The sequence below is a fragment of the Leptinotarsa decemlineata genome, unplaced genomic scaffold (assembly GCF_025532065.1).
Source record: "Leptinotarsa decemlineata unplaced genomic scaffold, Ldec_3_MD MMD2_P_RNA_scaffold_9, whole genome shotgun sequence".
In the NCBI taxonomy this organism is placed as follows: domain Eukaryota; kingdom Metazoa; phylum Arthropoda; class Insecta; order Coleoptera; family Chrysomelidae; genus Leptinotarsa; species Leptinotarsa decemlineata.
Genome location: NW_027412536.1, coordinates 15,325,177 through 15,347,209, shown reverse-complemented (window position 1 = coordinate 15,347,209; position 22,033 = coordinate 15,325,177). Strand labels below are relative to the sequence as shown.

At 36.0% G+C, this 22,033-nt stretch overlaps 1 protein-coding gene and 1 long non-coding RNA gene across 2 annotated transcripts; both read right to left on the bottom strand.

Moving 5' to 3' along the window:
* Positions 1–1,315: 1,315 nt before the first annotated feature.
* On the bottom strand, positions 1,316–2,272 carry LOC141480619 (uncharacterized). Its single transcript, XM_074170812.1, has 2 exons — positions 2,055–2,272; positions 1,316–1,991 (listed from the first exon to the last, which is right to left on the bottom strand). Exons 1-2 carry the CDS (start codon positions 2,204–2,206, stop codon positions 1,316–1,318), a joined length of 828 nt encoding a protein of 275 aa, XP_074026913.1. The 5' UTR covers positions 2,207–2,272.
* A 13,792-nt stretch (positions 2,273–16,064) lies between these two features.
* LOC141480554 (uncharacterized) lies at positions 16,065–17,537 on the bottom strand. The gene is made up of 2 exons (XR_012464423.1): positions 16,709–17,537; positions 16,065–16,115 (listed from the first exon to the last, which is right to left on the bottom strand). It is a non-coding gene; the product is annotated as an uncharacterized lncRNA (long non-coding RNA).
* Between the last annotated feature and the right edge of the window lie 4,496 nt (positions 17,538–22,033).

The window sequence follows — 22,033 nt, the reverse complement described above, 5'->3', positions numbered from 1 at the left end:
TATTTCATGTACTTGGATGGGTCCTGTACTCGACATTGTGGAAGAATGATATAGAACTGGGATTGTTGCTATATTTATATTGGAAGAAATGAAATGGAGGGGGTGAAATGTAGAACAGTGTTTGAGATTCGAAAACATCAAGAATGAAACTCTGAGCGATTATTAGGAGAAATTCTAGTGATTATTATGGAAAAAAAAAACTAATAAGAGGGAGAGGAAGGGAGGAAGACACTGCCCCAGCCTCGCAGTGCCTCGTGTACACCAACCAAAAAGTGTGTACTCCGTGGAAGGAAAGGAAAGGAAATGATGGACGAGTAGATGATTATATGTCATCATCGGAATTGAGGACATCATCATCGATTAGGATTGGGGATGGCGGAGGACTATCCTCGATGAGGATAGGGGATGGTGGAGGACGTCTAACGTCAAGCTCGTCATCAGCATCATCACCAGAGTCGTCGTCGTCATCATCGTCGTCGTCGCTACTCATTGGGACAATGTCATCATAAGCAGGGTCCCACCATCCGTCAGGATCTGGATATTCCGAGTCATCCAAGTGTCCTTCGTCACTGCCAGTGACATGTTGAACTTGCATCCTGATGTCGTGATCCCGGTATTCGTATGGCGGACTGTGGGGTTCCGTGGTGGAAGAGACAACCTGTACCTGGCTGTTATCCCAGTAATTGAAGTTGTACCCCTGATCCGGGCAGCTATAGGGTTCGGAGGTTGAATCGGGTTCCATCTCGATGCTAGCTGATCAACTGAATGTTTCATCAGATGATTTCTACTTTTATACTTTCGAAAGGGAGTGGGAGAGGAGTGGAACATTGAGTAGGGGTAAATTGTAGTGTGACATAAGACATATTCAATGAGTAGGGGTAAATTGCAAAGTGACATAAGACATATTCAATGAAAGAGATACTTGAATGGATAAAATACAAATGAAATATACTTGTCGATTTCACTATGAAACATGTCTATTTTTTATTTTTTAAATTTTCTTCACATGAAATTATTTACAAGTGATTAGAGAACACAAAAATTGATGTGAGGTATTTGTCTAGAAGAACTTGGAATTGAAATTAAAAAAATAATAATAATAATAAGAGGAAGTGAAGAAAAATGCTCCAACCATCGCATTGTTCAATGTGTACCAAACCAAAAAACAGTGTACACCCTTTATTTCACTTCCTTTTCCTTTATTCAATATAAACTTAACAAATATAAACTTAAAACTACCATAATTAAATACTCCTAACTAACCTAAAACTAATCTTATATTTACACTTCATCTACAAAAGAGTGTCCATAACTGTCACTTTTTTTTGTACAGCTTTATCGAAGAGGTCTCTGCTTTACACCTTTCCTGCAGAGATGCATACTTCCGATCTATTTCGGCCATTTCCTTTTGGAGTTCCCTCCGTCGGTTATCCATTTCAGCCATTTGTCGCTTCATGGTAACCAACGCGGCCTCGCTAGATCGGGCAGCTCGTTCTGCTTTCTTGCATCTCTGCAGAAAAACACTCATCTTTTCACTAACCTCTCCGATAGGCTGTGGCACCAACACCTCAGGATCCGCCGGTGTCGCTGGCAGCGGTGGTAGTCGCGTCACCAACGGCGACAATATCACCAACTCCGGAGAAGGACTCCTCGGAATTTCCACTGCTGCTGGTGCTGCTGCTGGTGTGGAGGTCCTCTTACGAGAGGTCGAAAAACTACCTGCATAAGGATTAGTCCTATTGCAAGTAGCTCGGTACTTTGAAATAGGACCAACCTTTGCTGCAGGTCGTTGGCAAACCTTCTTCACAGCCCTGACTTCCTCCTCCTCCTCGAATAAGTCAGGGCTAGAAGATCTGCACCTAACTCGCGAACGCGAAGTGGTTGGCTGGTCAACCGTCACCGCTCTCGAAGATGCTGCCTCCTCCTGGTCAGCGGACACCGGCAGAATAGACGCCACAGCATTATTCACCTCCTGTGTATTGGTTGCCATTCTGAAAAAGAAGAAATAATACAAAGTTAGTTGATATAAAAAATAACATTCCTAATGTACTTACTCAAATATCAAGTTGGTCGTTGAAACGTACTGCCTTGTTGTGGAGTGGACTGCTCTCGATGAGATGACTTCTCGAACTGAATGTTGTGGAGTGCTCTCCGGAGGGTATCGACTTCGATGCGTGAGCGGTGGGAAAATGGTGGGAGCGCACATGCGCGATGAGGGTAGGGGTGTACATGCGCAAATGTTGGGAGTCGGGGGCGGGGCTTCGGGGAGGGGAGGGGCGGGGCTTCGGAAAGGGGGCGGGGCTTCGGAAAGGGGCGGGGTATCCGAAAAGTTGGTGGCGACGGGGGGGGGGGACATCTGGAGAGACATCTACGCCCTCTTCGCGCGCGCGTTCGTAACATAATATGCAACCGAACACCTAACCTAACGTATTAACGTATTAACGTAACCTAACCTAGTACGCTAACCTACCGCTATGCAACCGAACACCTAACCTATCGTATGTATTAACGTAACCTAACCTAGTACGCTAACCTACCGCTATGCAACCGAACACCTAACCTAACCTAACCTACAGTAACTATTAACCTAACCTAACCTAACGAGGAATACTAACCTAACACCTAACCTAACGTAACTATGCAGCTAACCTAACGTAACTATTAACCTAACCTAACGAGGGAATACATTCACCATGTTGGTTCCATTAATACATCATCAGTTGGTTTTGGTTTTGGTTGTATTATTCTATGATTTGGATTAATGTTCAGTCCTGGATATCCCAGTCCACCTGATGATGATGGCCTGACTTTATAGTTTCTCTCCAAAACTTCTTTATGGTTTTTCTCCAATACATACTTCAACTCTCTGTTCCAGTACATCATACTTTTTCATTGTAGCCCTGTTATGTTTGACATAGCATCAAATTTTTTATTTGTAGACGCTGTTATGTCAGACATTTTTATGTCTACATCACTTGTAAGTTTGTCAAATTTACGAGTGAAAGTTATCCGAGCCTCTGCAATTTTATCGTCAAATGCTTGCCGGGCGTCCCGAGCAATATTGCCTATTGTCGATTGTATTGCAGCTTGTAGGGCTAGAAGTATAACTTCCTTTGCTCCATTAATTTCCCCTCAAGATATGATACAGTTACACAATCACTCTTGTCAATTGGTTCACTTGTATTTTTCAATATTTTCCTTTGCATGTCATAATGACCATCTTTTGTTAATTTAAAACCATTCCGAGGAGGACCTCGAATGACATTACCACCCCATTTTCTTTTTCTACCAAACTTATCGATTGTTTTAGACATTGTGCACTCTACGATGATTCTCTTCAAACTGATATTTCTGTCATTTACATTATACTATATATTGCAGTAATTGATTAGGGAAATAGAAATAATACAAATAAAATTTTAATCATTTTATATTCATTACAGTAATACATATACATACATACATAATACATTAATATCACATTACTTCTATCATATATTATTAATTATAAATGGCTACATAAATATCAATATTGAATTTTCCGGTTTTGAAGATATTGAATGATATTTCAATCATTGATCTCGGCAGATAATAAATTATCAATTGATCCAATGGAGTCTCCTGAGATTGTGATTGTTGAATAATATTACTTATCCAACGAATGTTCTCATTTGGATCGTTTTCATAAAATCAATATCATTATGACCCAAGGAAGAGTGTGGGTAGTATTCGGAATGATAAATCGTTTATCGTCGTGATATGATAATGCAACTTTATTTTTTAATTCAGTATACATATCATGTAACACGCTTCTAAATGAATTCATCTTTCTGAATATCATACCACCTTGTTCGACGATTTTTTGATAATCTTCGCATGTCAATTCATTCTTTATTACAGATCGTTTAACCCCTTTGGCTTTCTTAAATTCACCATCAACAGATTTCACATAATATGCTTTAGCACCTGTACTACCATAAAAAATCATGATTGGATCATTTGGAAATTCATCTTTGAAGTTACCCAAGACTGAACTTGTTACTGGAATATGAATTGGTTAACTATACTGTAATTGGATGTATCAAATCTACTTATGTTAGTTTTTATGAATTCATAAAATTTTCTGTGTTTACTTTAAGAATGAGCGAGTCGGTATCTGTGTAAAGTAAAGAGACATTTTCATCAAAGTGTTGTTTGATGCATCCATAGAAAAAGTCATACATGACTGTTTTAGATAATTCTAATATGGAAAATCCCAAATATAATGGTTTATCGTAATGAACCTTCACTCTACCCAATTGAATGGCAACGAAATTATCAGTGAAAATTGAACAATTTTTGAAATTTGGTTTGGCTATGAGAGTGCTGGCACCTATATTTTTCTTTATATTTTCCCAATGTGTAACGAGTCTAACATCAATTCGATTATCTACATTCTCCATTGTCTTTCCATACACCGCATTATTCATTAGTTTATAGAAATCTTTAACAGATTTGTTGTTAGACCTATTACGCATTTCAGTATTAAGATCTATATAGGGTTTCATCCAGCATGATTGTTTGAATTTCAATACTCTATGTGTATTCATTACAATCAATCCATTTTTGACAGCTTGCTGTAGATTCCTATAATGAACAATATATTTTCTTTTATCATTCAAATTTGGAATTAATTTGGGAATTTTCGATTGTGTACGAGGTGGTATTATTTTTTCGACTAAAAATGGAAGGTCAGAATGTTTATCATGCAACTCTTGTGGATAATGAATGTCCACTTCAAATACATACCCATACGGACTATCAGTACTCACATCCATCACATCGAGATTAAGAATTTCATTTGGTGTCAACCATGTAAATTCACTTGTTGGTAGAGGTTGTGACATACTGTGACCGTATAGATTTGTTGCATCTAAATATGTAATGAATGTGGAAGGTTCGTTGGGATTATAATTGGGTAAAAATCTATTATTTGCTATATGTTTCCTCTCGCTACATTGACTAATTCCACCTCGTATACCTTTTTTGAAAAAAGTGAATCATGTTACGTTTCAATTTAGCACTAGATCAACTGCTCTTATGTGACCTTTCAAAACACTACCTTACCTTTTAAGATCTTTATTCAATGGATATTAACAATGTAATTAAGTTACAAGTAGATTATATTCATTCAACATCATAGTAATGGGAATCTTCCGTTCCATAGAAAACCATACCTGAAATGTATAAGAATAAATGTATGCTCCCTGACTAACTGCTTTGACCAGTACTTACGCATTCTCCTATTGCCAATCGACGTTGGAGATCCGAAATTCCTCGCTAGGTTGAAATAGTTGTTATTGTTTGTTTCTCAGTTTTCTTCACCTATCTTTTTTTTTTGCCGTTGTCTGCCTTATTCCCTATATCTTTCCAAGAATATTTCTTGCATAGATCGTTATTCATTACTTCCAGAAGGATTACTGACATATTAGAGCCATATCGCGCTGAAAAACAATATTAGTTAGCTCTGGTTTCTGAATACTGTTTGATATTTTCGGTAAATATTCTGCATAATATGAATGCTCTAATATTTGTACTGAAAGGGAAGGTTATGGCGACTTACCTTATATGTTTCTATTCCATCGCATGAATAAGGATTGGTAAATAGTTGAAAATAGGTTGGAACAATATATTTTGTAAATATTCGTAAACAAGGTTAGAGACAGCTGTTGGTTGACATCTGCCGAACTTTCGTAGTATCGTTCCGTCGACTTACACCGAACTAGTTCTACAGTTGTTCACGGGTGGAGGATTTATCGGTTACTCAAGTTGTCAAGGGTTGTTTTTAGGGTTGCATTGCTTTGAGAAGGAGTTTTGATGGGTCATGGACTTGTTGATATTGTCTCAAGTGGCTGTGGAGGAATTGATAGATGTATGATGTTGTGCACAGCGCCCCCTTGGTGCTTGTAGTGTAGATTGGATGCACTGTGGCAACAACTGGTTAGCTGTCAGATGTGGCAGTCGCTTAGTATTTGGAAGTTAACCTTCGGTGAGCTTGGTTCGGAGTTCAAAGGGTACCATCAGACTGTTTGTAGGATATATTTGGTTGTATTTGTGCCATCCTTCACGGGGATTATTTCTACAAGTCAGGATTGTATAGTGGAAGACTGATTGGTCATTTTGGTGTGGATATTTGCAGTCTGAAACTTAAGCTCTTCTGAGGATTTGTGGTGGTTACCGAACTCGTGCCAGGTGGAGGATTTCCGAAATTAGGTATGTCTGAATCACTGTCGCATCTCTCATGTGATCTTAGCTATGATATCACTTCTTCAATTCTACAACCTTCGTTTCTCGTCTCTAGATTCATAAGAAACAGAAGGCCCTCAGTCACTCATCAAGTCCCAGCAGGACTTCCGTGCAGAACACCGCACACGAAGAATCGTATAGAAAACCCCTTGGCCAGGGTAAGAATTTTACCATTAAATGTGTTTTAAATGATTTTAGTAATTTCTGGTTCCATCGTTTATCTCAACTGAATAGTAGTATTGAAGAGAGGTTTCAACACTCATTCAATTTTCTTGATTTTTACGGGTCATATGGTTATACAGGGCACCCAAAAATATACTCTTGTTATCTTGCTACTTTGCTTGATGAATAATATACCAGGGTATTGATTAGTCAAATAGTCCTATTCAATGGGGGTTGAATCTCACCTTGTTTTTATCTGATTCTGATTGAGAATTTTCTTCCGTAGGGTTTTTCTTCCTGCTTTTTTTTTGTCTTCGTTAAGGGTTCCTGTTTTCCTTTTTTTTCTTCTTGGGTCTTATTTGATGATCCATTACTGGTCCAGCTTGTCGTGCCCTACAGGGTGATCTATCTTGGTGGTGCTACAGGGTGATCCATCTCCGCCGTACTACAGGGTGATCCATCTCAGCAGTACTACAGGGTGATTCACACAATTCCGTCGAACTACGGGGGTAGCCTAACACCATAAACCGGGTGGCCCAAAAGGAGCACGCAAGTTATAATTGATTTAATTGAATATTTGTGATATACTGAAATATTTGAATAATTGTTGCCCTTCTGTTTATTGATAACTGTTTGATATAGTGTTTGTTAATCGTTTATTGATTAAGAATTTATTTATTGATCCTGATTGACATAGATATTTGTGAAACGGAAATTGAGGTATATTCTTCCTTTCACGGATTGCTGATTGACACCGATGCGCCTACGCCTGATCTCACGCGACGCAAACGAGTTTGTCTTACCATCCGATACTAGTATTTTCGATTTCACCTACTCAATTTTCGTGGTAGTTTTTACTCGACGTATTGTAGTTTTTTTTGAGCGTCGTTTACTACCATAATTTATGACTGATTGAATTCGTGGTTATATACACAGCGCTCTTGTATGGACATTTGAACATCGCGTAGTAGTGTGAATATTGCATGGTCGTCTTAGAAGCGTTGTTGGTTAATCCATGTAGGTTAGGATTACTGAATAAATCATATGGGGATCTTTATTTTTTTCCAATATTAATTGGTAAGTTATTGATATTGTGTGAGTTACTTAGGTATCTGGAGGATTAATTTACCTGGCGCCCATTAAGATCTATTTGAAATTAGCTAAGTTGTTTAACCCACTCCGTCTCCACTGTTTAGCTTAGCCGCGGATACCATCTGTCTTATTTGTTACCGACAGATGATTTAGTCTCCTCTTGTGGTTTGTGAGGTGACAATCATATCAATGTCAGTTAGTAATTCCAATTCAACATTAGTGAACTTCAACATGGCATCCCATGATAATCCAGGTGCAGTGTAATATTGTGCCGGATCTAAGTTATATATCTCTAAACTTGTGGTGCGGAAGTTTTCAAAAATATCACATAGTAGCAATACATCCGACTTCAAATACAAATCAGAGTATTCCCCCAAATTCTGACACTCGAATAAATTCCAAACTTTTCTAGCCCTATCATAATCAGTTTCCGATATATGTTCACAATTGAGTGTGTCATAAAACTGATTTTTTGTCGGAAGTAATGGATAATTCAATTTGTCAATGTCATCAACAAAACTATATGGAAATACACCTTTCTGTCTCATCAAATTGAATTTCTCAATTTGTGGGAAATGTTTGTGCATCTCCAAACATTGATCGGAGGTCAAGTTTGCACCCAACTTCTCCAACGAATTAGTCATAAATTTATAACTATCGATAAATCTCATTTTGAGATAATTCTTCCTAACCACACCATCTTTATCGGTATAGCTGTGTGTAAAGAGATGCTTCGTGAAAGATACATATTTCTCTTTAGTTTGCGGGATAACATCAACTTTCTCTTTATTCCTATACAATTCTTTTATGAATAAATGACAATCATAACCACTTAAATTATGAAAAATGATAGGTATGAAGTTTGGTATTTTGAAATTTAAATTACATTTCGAGTGAGCGGCATGTGATCTTTTCTTTCCTGTGACATGACAATGATCTCTTACTTTGACTTCACCATCAGTAAATGCTTTATTACATATACCACAAGTTCTGGCTGCAACAAACTGTTCTTCTTCTTCGACAGTTTGTGTATCCATTGGTTTAGGGTTTCTGAGATGATTTTCATGTATCTCTTTCAAATCATCTTCAATGCTACTCACAAATTTCTGAGCTGCATCTACACCCCTATATGTAACAAATTTTGTCAAATCATCATTATATGAACACTTTATCAAATAAGCAAATGAATATGGAGCATGTTTGAATGTTTTAATCGTGTATGAACTTCCAGGATTTGGCTCATTCACATGAATCGGTTTAAGCACTGATTCAAAATCAGCATACACTACAAATGGCACCCTCATTTGCCTCTCAAAGTTTTCAAACATTAGTTTATTTTCCGCAACCATTCTACCATATTTATTGATCTTTAAATTAGTAGTTGGTGTTGTGGTACTAATGTGATTACAATCATACATATTATGACGTAAAAGCAATCTCTCATCAGAAAAATATATCAAACATCCGTCACAAAAATATTTTTTCTGTCTATGAGCTGATAGTTGATTAGAAACTAATCTTGAAAGATCTTTGATCCAACAATAGTGACCATTACCGGAGTCATCAGTTATAAACAACAAATTGACATGTCTCCGGAGTCTTCTCTGTGAGTATCGCAATGGACCAATCACTTCATACTTCATTTTACCCTTCTCAAATGTACTCTCTAAACCGTAAACATTAATTGAAATATCATTCCTATCTTCGAATATTTCGATACTCTTATTATTAACTTTAACGGGAAAATCCATACCTGTGACATCTAAAACAGTGGAAAAATGTGGATATGACGTAAGTTCGGACACTCGACTATCTGCAGGATATAATGCTGATGTTATAGCCCAAGCAAAACAATATTGATCTTCATTACGAACATTCACAACAGCTTTCTTCCATTGAATACATTGAGGCAGCTTCACATATGAACGTCCTTCCAGTGGACTGTATTTATTAATGTTGACCTCGAGAAACAATATTTTTTCACAAGTCCAACCTGAATTATAAAAAAAATATTACTATTCATTCTTATTGAAATTTTTAAAAAATAAATACCTGAGTCACGATCCTGGAACTCAGTCGTTTGAGCCACAATTACATCACGGAATCCATCAAAAACAGCATTCAAATCTGAAGATTGGTCCACTATTTTATTTTGGGAATTAAATGACTTCGTGTCCCTCGAATCATCAGTCTGAAGAATATAATTCCCAAAAACTTCCATATTCACCTTGATGCTTTTATGGATCCTGATGGCTGATTCCAGTAATTCAATGACCTTCTGCCTAATCTTATTGAAAAATGACATGTAGTCACTGGTTACAATCGAACTCTCCACCCTGTATGTAGCAATGCGGCAATTGAATGCATTCGTTATAATTTGAACACCGTCAGACAATTGAACACATGCATTATTTTTATGACTCATGGTTCTTCGGTGAGAATTCACTTGGGTCATAGGAATTGTCACATTACAACAATTGCACGTATACATAGGTGTTGCATTATCCACTCTCACCCGTTTCACTGCAGGCCCTCCTTGGCAACTCTGGAGCTGATGCCGACGAAGATTATCACTACGAGTGAAAGATTTACCACAGTCACAGGAATACATTTTATATAATAGTTCTCACTAACTCACTTGATGTAAACTGACATAGCCAACACTCGTACGCTTCTTAAATACACTCTGATAGGACCCGTCAAGACGTCATAGCCAACCCCACTTCTCAACTACATGCGCCAAGATTACCTCCCAACTGAATGCGATAACAGATGTCGATATACGAGCAAGCAGTGGTCGTTGCGGTCTCGGAGAGGGTAGACGCTAGGCAAACGGTCTCGGCTGCCGTTGTGTCACCATCGATAGCGGGGCTAGAGCGAACCTATCCACTAGAGATGCCTGACGTCACAGCCAAGCCCATCTCCCAACTTGATGCGATAACAGTTGCCGGTACGAGCAAGCAGTGGTCGTTGCGGTCTCGGAGAGGGTAGACGCTAGGCAAACGGTCCTCGGCTGCCGTTGTGTCACCATCGATAGCGGGGCTAGAGCGAACCTTCATCGCTTCGGGAGAGGTGAGGGCAGACCGATGAATACGCATTACTCTGCCACACGTCGTGTAGTGAACATGTCGCTCTCTAGCCGTTGAACGGTTATTGCTGTGACGTCACTCCACTACTAACTTGGTGCCCTAACACCGATGGAGCATTTATTACTTGGAGGATCTTCGAAGTATGCAGACGTATGTTTGTACATAGACAAACAAGCACATGATGAAACCCTGTACCGTGCATTCTCCTACACACACACATAAACACACAAAATCTCATATGAAAAAAAAATCTGAACGATCCATGCACCAGACACTTCAAGGTCACAACGCCTTGACTTCACTGCACAACAAAAAAACTTCACCAAACAACAACCAATAAAAAAAGCAATTAATACGTCATAGTGGTGGGGGGAGGCCGAGAATCAGCTGTAAACAACTACTCTAATCTTCTACCGCGATTGCCTCTCGACAAAGGTGGACATCTAAGTGGCCTTCTGTTGTGGAGATCTGCTTCATGCAGTCGATTTCTGATAGTATCACGACCAATGGTTACCTGGTGCGTCTGCTGCAACACGTTAACCAACTCAGGTGCTGTGATTGTCGGTTGTCTTCTTGCGGTTGACACCAAAATCGGTCTTGAACTGCAGTTGTAGCGCGTCCTCGCCCTGGATGTTGTTCGGCTGGACTGCCAGTTTCACGGAAACGCCGCCACAATCGACTGATAACACTTTGGGAGACCCCCAAACAAAGAGCTACATCATTTTGTCGCATGCCACCTTGAAGAAGCCCTACAGCTCTATTCATCTCAGCCAATGGTAAGTGATGGCGTTCCATGTTAAAGCACAATATTTCCAGTTTAATTGCTGAGCAAGAACTGCATAGAATGTACAAAGTCGACACTTTCAGATTATTCATTTTAGCCGAAAACCTACAGTTTGTAAAAAACTTGATAAAAGGTTAGTTACCGTTTTTGCAGGCTTTGTTCAACCCATAGAAATCTACAGGGTGGTCGAGTGTACCAATTTATTCGAAATTAAACGACCTCATGCATTTATTTTTATGATATTTAGTATGTTATAAAATATACCTAGACTTTTCCGATGTATATATATATATATATATATATATATATATATATATATATATATATATATATATATATACCCGGTGTCCCACATTTTATGTGACAGGCAATATCTGGTTTGTTTGAAGGTGGTTGACAATGTTTCGTGATGAATTTCACTAGTTCGGACTTCCATTGTCTATTATATAAAATGATTTGAAATCCCTGAAACAAGTAAAAAAGAATAATTAAAAAAGAATAGTTGAAAATAACAATTATATTAAGCAACAATAAACCTGAAATGAAATGATAGTAAAATAACCTACAAGTAAAAATTTAATAATTGAATAAATAAAAATTAAAGGAATGCAAAAAGAAAATAATAAAAAAAAAAAAAAGTGTAGAGATTCCAAGTCACGTTAGTTCACGACGTTTCGATTGTTGGTATCTACAATCGTCTTCGGGTGATGACTGGACTGATTCCTCCGAGAGATGACTATTTTATAGGTCGTTGAAATACTTTCACTTTCTCTACTCAGTGAAGCGGAAAATGGAAAGTAGAGAAAGTGAAAGTATTTCAACGACCTATAAAATAGTCATCTCTCGGAGGAATCAGTCCAGTCATCACCCGAAGACGATTGTAGATACCAACAATCGAAACGTCGTGAACTAACGTGACTTGGAATCTCTACACTTTTTATTTTTTTATTATTTTCTTTTTGCATTCCTTTAATTTTTATTTATTCAATTATTATATTTTTACTTGTAGGTTATTTTACTATCATTTCATTTCAGGTTTATTGTTGCTTAATATAATTGTTATTTTCAACTATTCTTTTTTAATTATTCTTTTTTACTTGTTTCAGGGATTTCAAATCATTTTATATAATAGACAATGGAAGTCCGAACTAGTGCAATATCTGGTTTGTTGAAGGACATACACAAAAATGTTTCATACAAAAGTTTTAGGAGTTCATGAGAGCTATATTTTGATATAATTTTAAATATACAGGGTGTTTGGTGTAGGTGCTACAGACAAAATTCCATTTTTAAAAATAGAACGCCCTGTATATCATTACATATTCAGATGTTACGTTAAATTCTGATATCATTTCATGTTTGGTTTTTGAAATTTGACCAGATGTTATGGTGAAGCGAGTTCGCCAGAGTGGTATCAATTGTTCAATGGATCTCACTATTTTGTTGGGTACCGCGAGACATCTGAGCAAATGCAAGATAAGCTCATGCGATATTGTATCAAATGCCTTACTGTTATCGATCCAGGCCATAGAGAGGTTGCGCTTATATCTGCTCATATATCCGTTCGAACACTCGGTTAACTGCGGTGAGTATTCATGTGTATAAGATACTTGTTATCAACTTATAACACGAATTCAAGCATGTTGTCGGACTGTAATTCTTAGGAATCGACTAATCTCCGCATTTGGGGATAAGAACGGTCCGCCCCTCGACAGACCAATCCGGAATCGGCTGCTCTCCCTCCAGGCATGAGTTGAAACATCTGGCCAGATGGCGGTGGGTGTTTGGTAATTTTTTCCACCAATAAGTGTTCAGCTCATCTGGGCCTGGAGCAGCAAAGTTCTTGGAACCCACAAGGGCTCTTTGAACGCCATCCGGAGTTATCGGATTGCGCAGTTCATTGAGCTTAGGCTGTCTAAACTCTCTGTTGAAAGCTTCGAACTGCGTTAGTGCTGCATGTAGTGGCTGCGGTGTTCATAGATATCCTTCCAGAAGGATTCAACCTGATCAGCGGTCGGCGGATTATCCACAACACGTAGAGGCTCTTGGAATAAGTGAGAAGGTTTCTCACGTATTGTAGCTTCAGGGGCCTAATTCTGTGGAGCACCCTGCGTATTCTGATTGGTGGCATGATGAGAGTCTTCTCTCCAGTCGTGCCAACGGGTGGTAGAACTGTCACTTCTATCACTTCGTTAGCAGGCTGGGAAAGAGCGATTTAGATTTGATTTTATTTCATCTGATATTATGTTTATACATAATATTTCTTTTTTGACACTTTCAAAGATTTTAGATTGATTATTGTAATGTTCAAAATTATTTTTCATTTTATTCACAATTTATGATTCAATATTTTTAACTTGTGGCTAGTTTTTTTTTCTATGTATATTTTAACTGACTTTCAACAACAACAAACATTCAAGTTTAAAGTTGTCAAATAAATATAATATCTATATCTATCTATCTATAGCCCTGCCGCCGAAGATAGGATACTTAATCCCTAAGATTTTAGGCGGAAAAGATGGTATGCTCCGGGTGTGTTTCACACCACAGAGCATGCAATCTCGCCATGTACCCCCTACGCACAGGCTCACTACTCTCGTACCAATGCATAAGGCTATCTCTTAGCTCATGCGTCCATTCAAAGCGTCCGGTGTCATTGCCAGGGTTGTCATCGATAGGCAAATCATCGTTATGGGCCCCACCACCTTGCTTCTGACCCTCCAAGCGGGTCGATTGTGGGGCCCCTTCCTCGATTGCTGGGGAACAAGTGTTGGGTTCACCGGGTGGTTAGCCTAGTGAATCCACGGCCGGCACCGGAGGGAGAATAGTGTTCTCCTTCTTGGGATGCCGGTTCGGTTTTGCACCATTATTGTTATCATTATTATTACTATTATTATATAACTATAATCTCAATAGGATACTTCGAAGTTTCGGAATGAAAATGACAGTATGTGAAGACGTGTTAGGAATCACACGTTAAAAGGTTAGACCTCGTTAGTCGTTAGCTCGCACAAGTTTCTCAATTTCTGAGAGTTTTCGTTCGTATGGGGGCGACAGCTGATTAACCGAAAAACAGATTTTGAACTGATTTTTTTTAAATAGAAATAGGCGTATAAACATACGCTTATTGATTCAATACAATCCATTGGAATCTTTACGAATCTTGTTTAAATTGAAACAGTCATATTTTAATGAGAAGAAATCTTTTTAGCTTTCACTTCTTCATCTATACATGAAAACTTCTGGAAAACTCTCAAAGGAAGAAAGAAAGAAATTACTTTCAAATTAAAATCTTTATACAGGTGTGTAGGTCATACATAGAAGTTTCTCAACAACTACTTTCATATGAACATTGAATTATGCGGTTCTATCCAGGGGTAATGAAGATATTTTCATTTATGACTCTGTTATTTTCATTATTGATTTCAACTATATTATTTTAAAACTCTGTAATGAAATACATATAACGTAGGAAGATAGGTACCTACATTTTTGGATTTGTGAACTAACCAAATTCCAAGTTTTGAGCCACCCTCTATGAACAGCTTCTTCCATTTGTTTCGGACTTTCACTTCATCTTGTGATTCTTGCAGTAATTTCGTTCCGATGACATCCATTGTTTCCCCCTCTAAACGGAAATTCTCATCTGACTTCACACCCGACGACATTGAAGCTATAAAAGAGGAATTTTCCAACAGCATTCTGCTCAATTATCAATTTTTTTCAAACTTGATAAGGCTTTCCTCCCTTCAATTTACCAGTTTCATGTTCGCACATTTCTTGGAAAAACTCGTCGGAAGTTTTTCCTGGATATCACCAGACATATTAAAAATAATGAGGCCATAACTAATAGGATATTTCCGGGAAAGTAGCTTCAAGTGGAGCGCTTAAAAATACGTTTTGCCAGCTAGGGTGTCGGCGAAGTCGTTCGAGGAAACGATCTACTTAGCTTGGAACAATCGTTATCGCCTGAATATCGACCCAAGGAGTTTTGGTAAAGTCAAATCTGATTTTTATCAATCACATCGATGATACAGATTTCAATTGTCAGTTTTGATGCTGACGAAATATTTTTTAATTTTCGGCTGAGATTTCTTTTTTCAACAAAACCTTCTCTGAATTCATCAATCTGAACTATTTTATTCTTGTGTTAGGAATAAAACATTAAAACGTAAGACCGACCTCGTTAGTTCTTAGCTCGTACGAGTTTTGAGAGTTGTCGTTCGTAGGGGTGCGACATATATATATATATATAAATATATATATATATATATATATATATATATATATATATATATTTTGTTATGATAAGTTTTTTTATAAGATTATTGCAAAGTTAAAGATTTTCAAATTTTAATTAGTTAAAAGTTTACATTTATTTTAGTAGTTAAAAGTTGAAAGTTTGTATTTATTTTGATAGTTCGATGTTAAAAGTTTTTCATATTATTATTAATTTGATGTTAAAAGTTCACATATTTTGTTAGTTCAGTGTTGAAAGTTTGTGAAAATCAAAGTTATTCTTAGATGTTTAATTTTATTAGAAAGCCAGATACTTTACCTTTATTCAAATTCTTATCTGTATAATTTGGAGTAATGTTCATGCCCAGATCAGGCAAAGTTGTGACTTATCAGTATTAGAGTATTTCAGATCATTTCCAAACAGCACAACTAACCAGAAACCATCAATCATCGGGATAAATACACTGAAAACAGTAAAGACATTAATACAACATAATAACATACAATAAAACAGATTTACACTACAAATTAATAACAAAAATTCAATTAACACTGACATTAGGAATTTATCTGAAAAATGATAAGAACACTCAGTACATGATTTGGATGCAACTAAAGAGTAGCCAATCAGATTGATAAATTGAAAAGGAGGTGTTAACTTCTGAAAAATGATGAATTTTGGATTCAAAATTAGAAAAATTGAAAACAAAATGTGATGAAATGTAATCAAAATTAATCATTATTAGTATTAGTGAAAATTGGAAACAGAAATCGTAAATATAATATGTGTGAACAGTGAAAAGTGTCAAAATTGAAGAAATTTCAAAATTATTGTGAGGGAGAGCAGTAGGCAGAAAAATTTTGTCTGGTTGCCAGGGGTGAATCAATAAAGTGAGGAGAGAAGCTTTTGAACTGTCGAGACGCGAATTTTTTTGAAGAGCTGTTAGAAATTAAAAAAGGGAAAAGAAAGAGAAAAGGCCGTTTTGCATGTTCTTATCAATATAAATCCATCAATAGGAGCCAGAGTAAAATAATAATAACAAGAAAGGATACTTACTGGAGATTTTAGAGTGTCTGGAAGAATTCAAAATTCCAATCAAGGGAAAACCAATACAGGGACGCTGTACCAGTTTTGAGGTATTACAATATTATTTATAATTCCCAATCCATAAGAAGAATACATTTTTTTGAAAATCTTGAACAATTCATAACCTCCAAATCGAATCAAAAGTTTTCCAGTCACAAGGAACTTCCAGTGTGAAAATCACAACTTCTGAACTTTTATTTATCAATGAACTTCATCATTTTATTTACATGAACTATTATTGGATTTAATATTAGGAAAATTTGAAAAATTCACTGACATTTAGCACAGATATTTTTAGAATCGTTTCCCACGCACGAACCACAGACAGCTTAAGTTTTCAAGTAACTAATTTGCCGTTACACGTGAATTTAACTGTACGGAACACAATTCTAAGAATATTTTTGTTTCAAATTTAACATTTACTGTAACAATTCTTAGCATAAGGTATTTTGGCGCAGTTTTAGGGTAATTTAAGTTTGGTTTGACAAAACATTTATAAAAATTTCACATTCATTATATTTTTTTTTAACTTTGAGACAAAATTTATTTTCAAAAACACAGACTTACAAAATTTTATTTATAACACCTTTCCAAGAACTCTACTCTGAGAAAGAGAGCTGCATGAGCTTCGATTGAGCTGAGCAACCTTGAAGAATAGAGGTAAGATTTAGAGGTAAGGACAGGTATCTGCCGGAGCACTAAGAATTTTGAAATCACAGAAAATTTTCAAATTATTTGAACTAACAGAATAATAATCAAGAATCAAATTAATTAAATTATAAATACTCTTCTAATTTTATATATTTATAACAATATATATATATATATTATATATATATATATATATATATATATATATATATATATATCAAAAATGAAACAATCCGTGGACAGAACACTCCAAAAAAAAGGGGGGCAAACCGCGGACACGTGTTTCTGGCCATTGGCCTCATCAGCGCGGTGCAGCCAAGTGTAAAGATGGGCAACACTAGTTTGCCGAAAGCAGGAAACAACACATACACACGGAGTCAACAACAGAAGCCAACCGCACATTTGTGGTTCCAGTTAGAAGACCTACAATTCCCAGGCTACATCAAACATAACCACGTAGGCAGCTATAGCTACCTTTGCTTTTGTCCCCCTTTTTTGGAGTGTTTTCATTTTTGATTTGTATCATTCACATTCGATAAAATCTCTATTTGTATTTATACCCTGGATCCGGATGTCACGCAGGTAGCTATAGCTGCCTTCGTGGTTATGTTAGATGTAGCCTGGGAATTCTAGGTCTTCTAACTGGAACCACAAATGTACGGTTGGCTTCTGTTGTTGACTCCGTGCGTATGTATTGTTTCCTGCTTTCGGTAAACAAGTGTTGCCCATCTTTACACTTGGCTGCACCGCGCTGATGATTGTAATTATAAATATTGCTGAGGTTGTTGAGCTTAGTCTTTTTGTTCATGTTACTGGTATTCCTTTTGATAAAGAACATTTCTTTAAACAACCGTTTTTGTAAGTTGCTTTCAGTATACAAAACTTTAACTGTAATTAATTGTGTGTTTTAGTGCTGATGACATGCTCTTCAAGTGCACAGGTGGTTTTGTTTGTGTTACAATCACTTTTATGTGACGTTGAGCGTTCAGATAAGATTCTAGATGTTTGTCCAATGTATGTCTTGTCACATGTATGACAAAAAATTCATATACTACATTCGACTTTTCTAAAGTTTTCAACGGAGTTTGAATTCTGGAAAAAAGATTGTTAGTAGTGGTAACGATGCATTGAGCAAATTTAATATGTTCACTCTTGAAAACGTTCAGGAGTTTAGGCGTTGAAGGCTGAAAATATAATAGTGTTTTGAAAAATAATGTATTTGGTGGTATCTCTCCACTATTTGAAATATTTGAATTGTTTTAATATTTATTATTTATGGAATCATTTAAATTGTTTGGAAAAGTATTCGTAACTGTGGAAGGGGAGCTAAAAAGTAGTTCAAAAGTTTGCAAGGATATAAATTTTCAAGAAGAATACCTTTTAATTCTTTAATACTTTCGTCTTTAAATAATGGATGTGTTAGATTTATCACCCTGTTCTTCATGGTTAGGACTAAGTTTATTTTCATCTTCGTTGGATGGTAAGAATGGTAGTTCAGTAACCTGTTATTAGCACATGGCTTCCTGTATCTGGATCTCTGCATACACACATTTCTAGGAATAGTAAACTGTTGTTACCTTCTTCCTCAGCTGCGAATTGTAAATGTTCATTGAAACTGTTAAAAGTTGTTAACGCTTCCTCAGTCCTCTCACAAGGAACAGAAAGGATCAAATCGTCCACGTATCGTTTAATGAAAGGAATATTGAAAGGGATTCTATCTTTTACATTCATAATTAAGTCGTCTTGAATAAAATTCACTTAAATGGGGGAAATGGTTGAACCCATTGGGGTACCCAAAATTTCTTTATGAAAAGTGTCCTGAAAAACTAGAACGTTGGAGTCAAAAATGACTCTTAAATAGATTTAAAATTTTGAAAATCAAGCATACAATGTTGGGAGATGACATCCCAGTGGTTTTGTAAGCTATCATTTATTACATTTAAAGGTAAGTTTGTAAAAAGTGAAACTACATCAAAACTCACTAGTACATAGTCTTCTGAATGTTTGTAATCATTAATAAAATTGCTAAAGGAAATAGAATCTTTTTCATAAAACTCGTTGTCAGTATTACATGACATAGACAAAATATTGGTCAACCATTTAGCCAGTTTGCTGTTAGGTGAATTTATTGATGACACAATGGGTCTCATCGACAGTTCAGGTTTGTGTACTTTAGGCAAACAGTAAAATCTAGGAGTTACTGCGTTATACCATTTGTGTGTGTGTGTTTTCATCCACCCTTTTATCCTTCTTAATCTTAGAAAGTATTTTGTTTGCTTTTTGTTGTAAGGTGCTAACTGGATTATGATTCAACTTTTTGTAATATTTGGTATCACTAAGTAATTCAACACTTTTAGTAGGGTACTCTTCTTTGAACATTATAACTGTCACATTGCCTTTATCACTTTTTAATACATAGATTTCAGGATGTTGTTTTAAAAAATATTTACATTGATCAAAAGTTTTTCTTAAAAAATGCTAATTATCTGAATTTTTATGAAAAAAATTTGTAATAATATTTGTACATTGAGCACGATAGATATCCTGAACATTTTTATCAATATTGAAAAGTATATTTTCTAAATCTGCAAGAAGGTTGTAAAGTTTAATTTCTTTTGTTAAGGGGCAAATTCCAAATTTTGGACCAAGAACCAGAAAACGTTGAATATCCAAAGGTATTTCAACGTTTGGGAGGTTCTTTATCTTTATTAAAAGTTTTCTGGTTCTTGGTCCAAAATTTGGAATTTGCCCCTCAACAAAAGAAATTAAACTTCCTAACCTTCTTGCAGATTTAGAAAATAAAGTTTTCATTATTGATAAAAATGTTCAGGATATCTATCGTGCTCAATGTACAAGTATTATTACAAATTTTTTTCATAAAAATTCAGATAATTACCATTTTTTAAGGAAAACTTTTGATCAATGTAAATATTTTCAAAATAACATCCTGAAATCTATGTAGTAAGAAGTGATAAAGGCAATGTGACAGTTATAATGTTCAAAGAGGAGTACTCTACTAAAAGTGTTGATTTACCTCGAAGATGCATTTCGATAGCCCTCTCCAATACTTTGGACAATAATTGAATAGAACTGGCCGATACTTGATGAAAATCCATATTGAAGAACGAATTAATACAGTTTATTGTATCATTTTCACTATGAAAGGTTTCACAAACACCGCGACACGTGTTTCGCTATACAATAGCTTTCTTAAGCATAAGTTTCAAATTTGAGAAAGCTATTGTATAGCGAAACACGTGTCGCGGTTTTCGTAAAACCCTTTATAGTGAATATCATACAATAAACTGTATTAATTACTTCGGACAATGTTGGTAAAATGCTTATTGCTCCTTATATTTAGTAAGACTAGACATCATAAGTTAAACTTCGACAAGTGCTCTGTCCCACATTTCCGGAAAGGCATTTTCAGTCAGACAGTAATTGATTATATGTGTAATGTACTGTACGATGTGTGGACAATACAGTTTGATCAATCTAACATTCAGCCCATCACACCCACAATAATTTGTTCCGATGTTACATAACGCTGTGTAGACGAACAAACCATTGCCCTCTTCAAAGCGAAACGATGCATTCACTTTCCGATTGGTTTTATAAAAATTCAAAGGTTCGTCAGGTGGTTCATCGGTCTGTAAAATATTTTTTAGTTGTTCAGGTAAAATGCGAAATTTGTCAGGAAGTATTTTCGATTCTCTTAGTGTGGACCACTTTTGGTTTTTTTAACAATTACTGAAACCTTTATTCACATAGTTCCACATATCTTTATGAAATTATAGTTTTTCAGAAATTTATTTCTGGTGGAAATAATTTCTTCAATGGTATTCGTTAGCCAAAAGGTTTTCGTTTAATAACTCCAGAGGTTATGAAGGGAGTAGGTATGTCTATCAAACAAATTCACGAAACAATTCACTGAAAAATTTTTGATGATTTTTGTTTTTTTTTTAATTACCTATTGGTAATCTACAGTTAACATATTTGTGATCAGATATACCACCCTTATCAGGAACACCCTTTTCAATTACGTATTTTTTGTTTGTTACAATCAAATCAAGAAGACTCGCAGTCTATTAGTTACTCTCGTTGGACAATCCACAATTTGATTCAATTCAAAAGTCTCTGATATATAATGGGATTTTTCAACGTTATTATTTTCAAAATCTAGTATTAGAATCACCCATACCAACAACTTTGCCTATACATGGATAAACTAGGCTTAAATAATTTTCAAAGGCGTCTCGCTGACGCCAACTAATGATATTTTTTCATATTGATTTTAAGTTATATTTATTTCAAAATCAACTGTAATCAAGTAGTAAGTCCCCAGTCATTCTTTATTCTCAAAAATTGATTTTATTATTTTTTTCACCTTACTTCTCATTCTGAAAATGAAACAATCTATATGTGAAATCATTACACTTTTTTAGAGACCTGTCTCTACAAAAAGTGAACTTTTATTTTCATTTATATTGAATTATATTTAGATTAAAATATTATAAGAGTGTCTAATGAGTGGAAATAATAAAGACTTTGATTATTATCATTATTATTTTTTTATCGTAGTATTGCGCTAGCCAAGCCCTATCCCCGAAGCCCCGATACATTCGGGAAGGCGCGCCATCATTA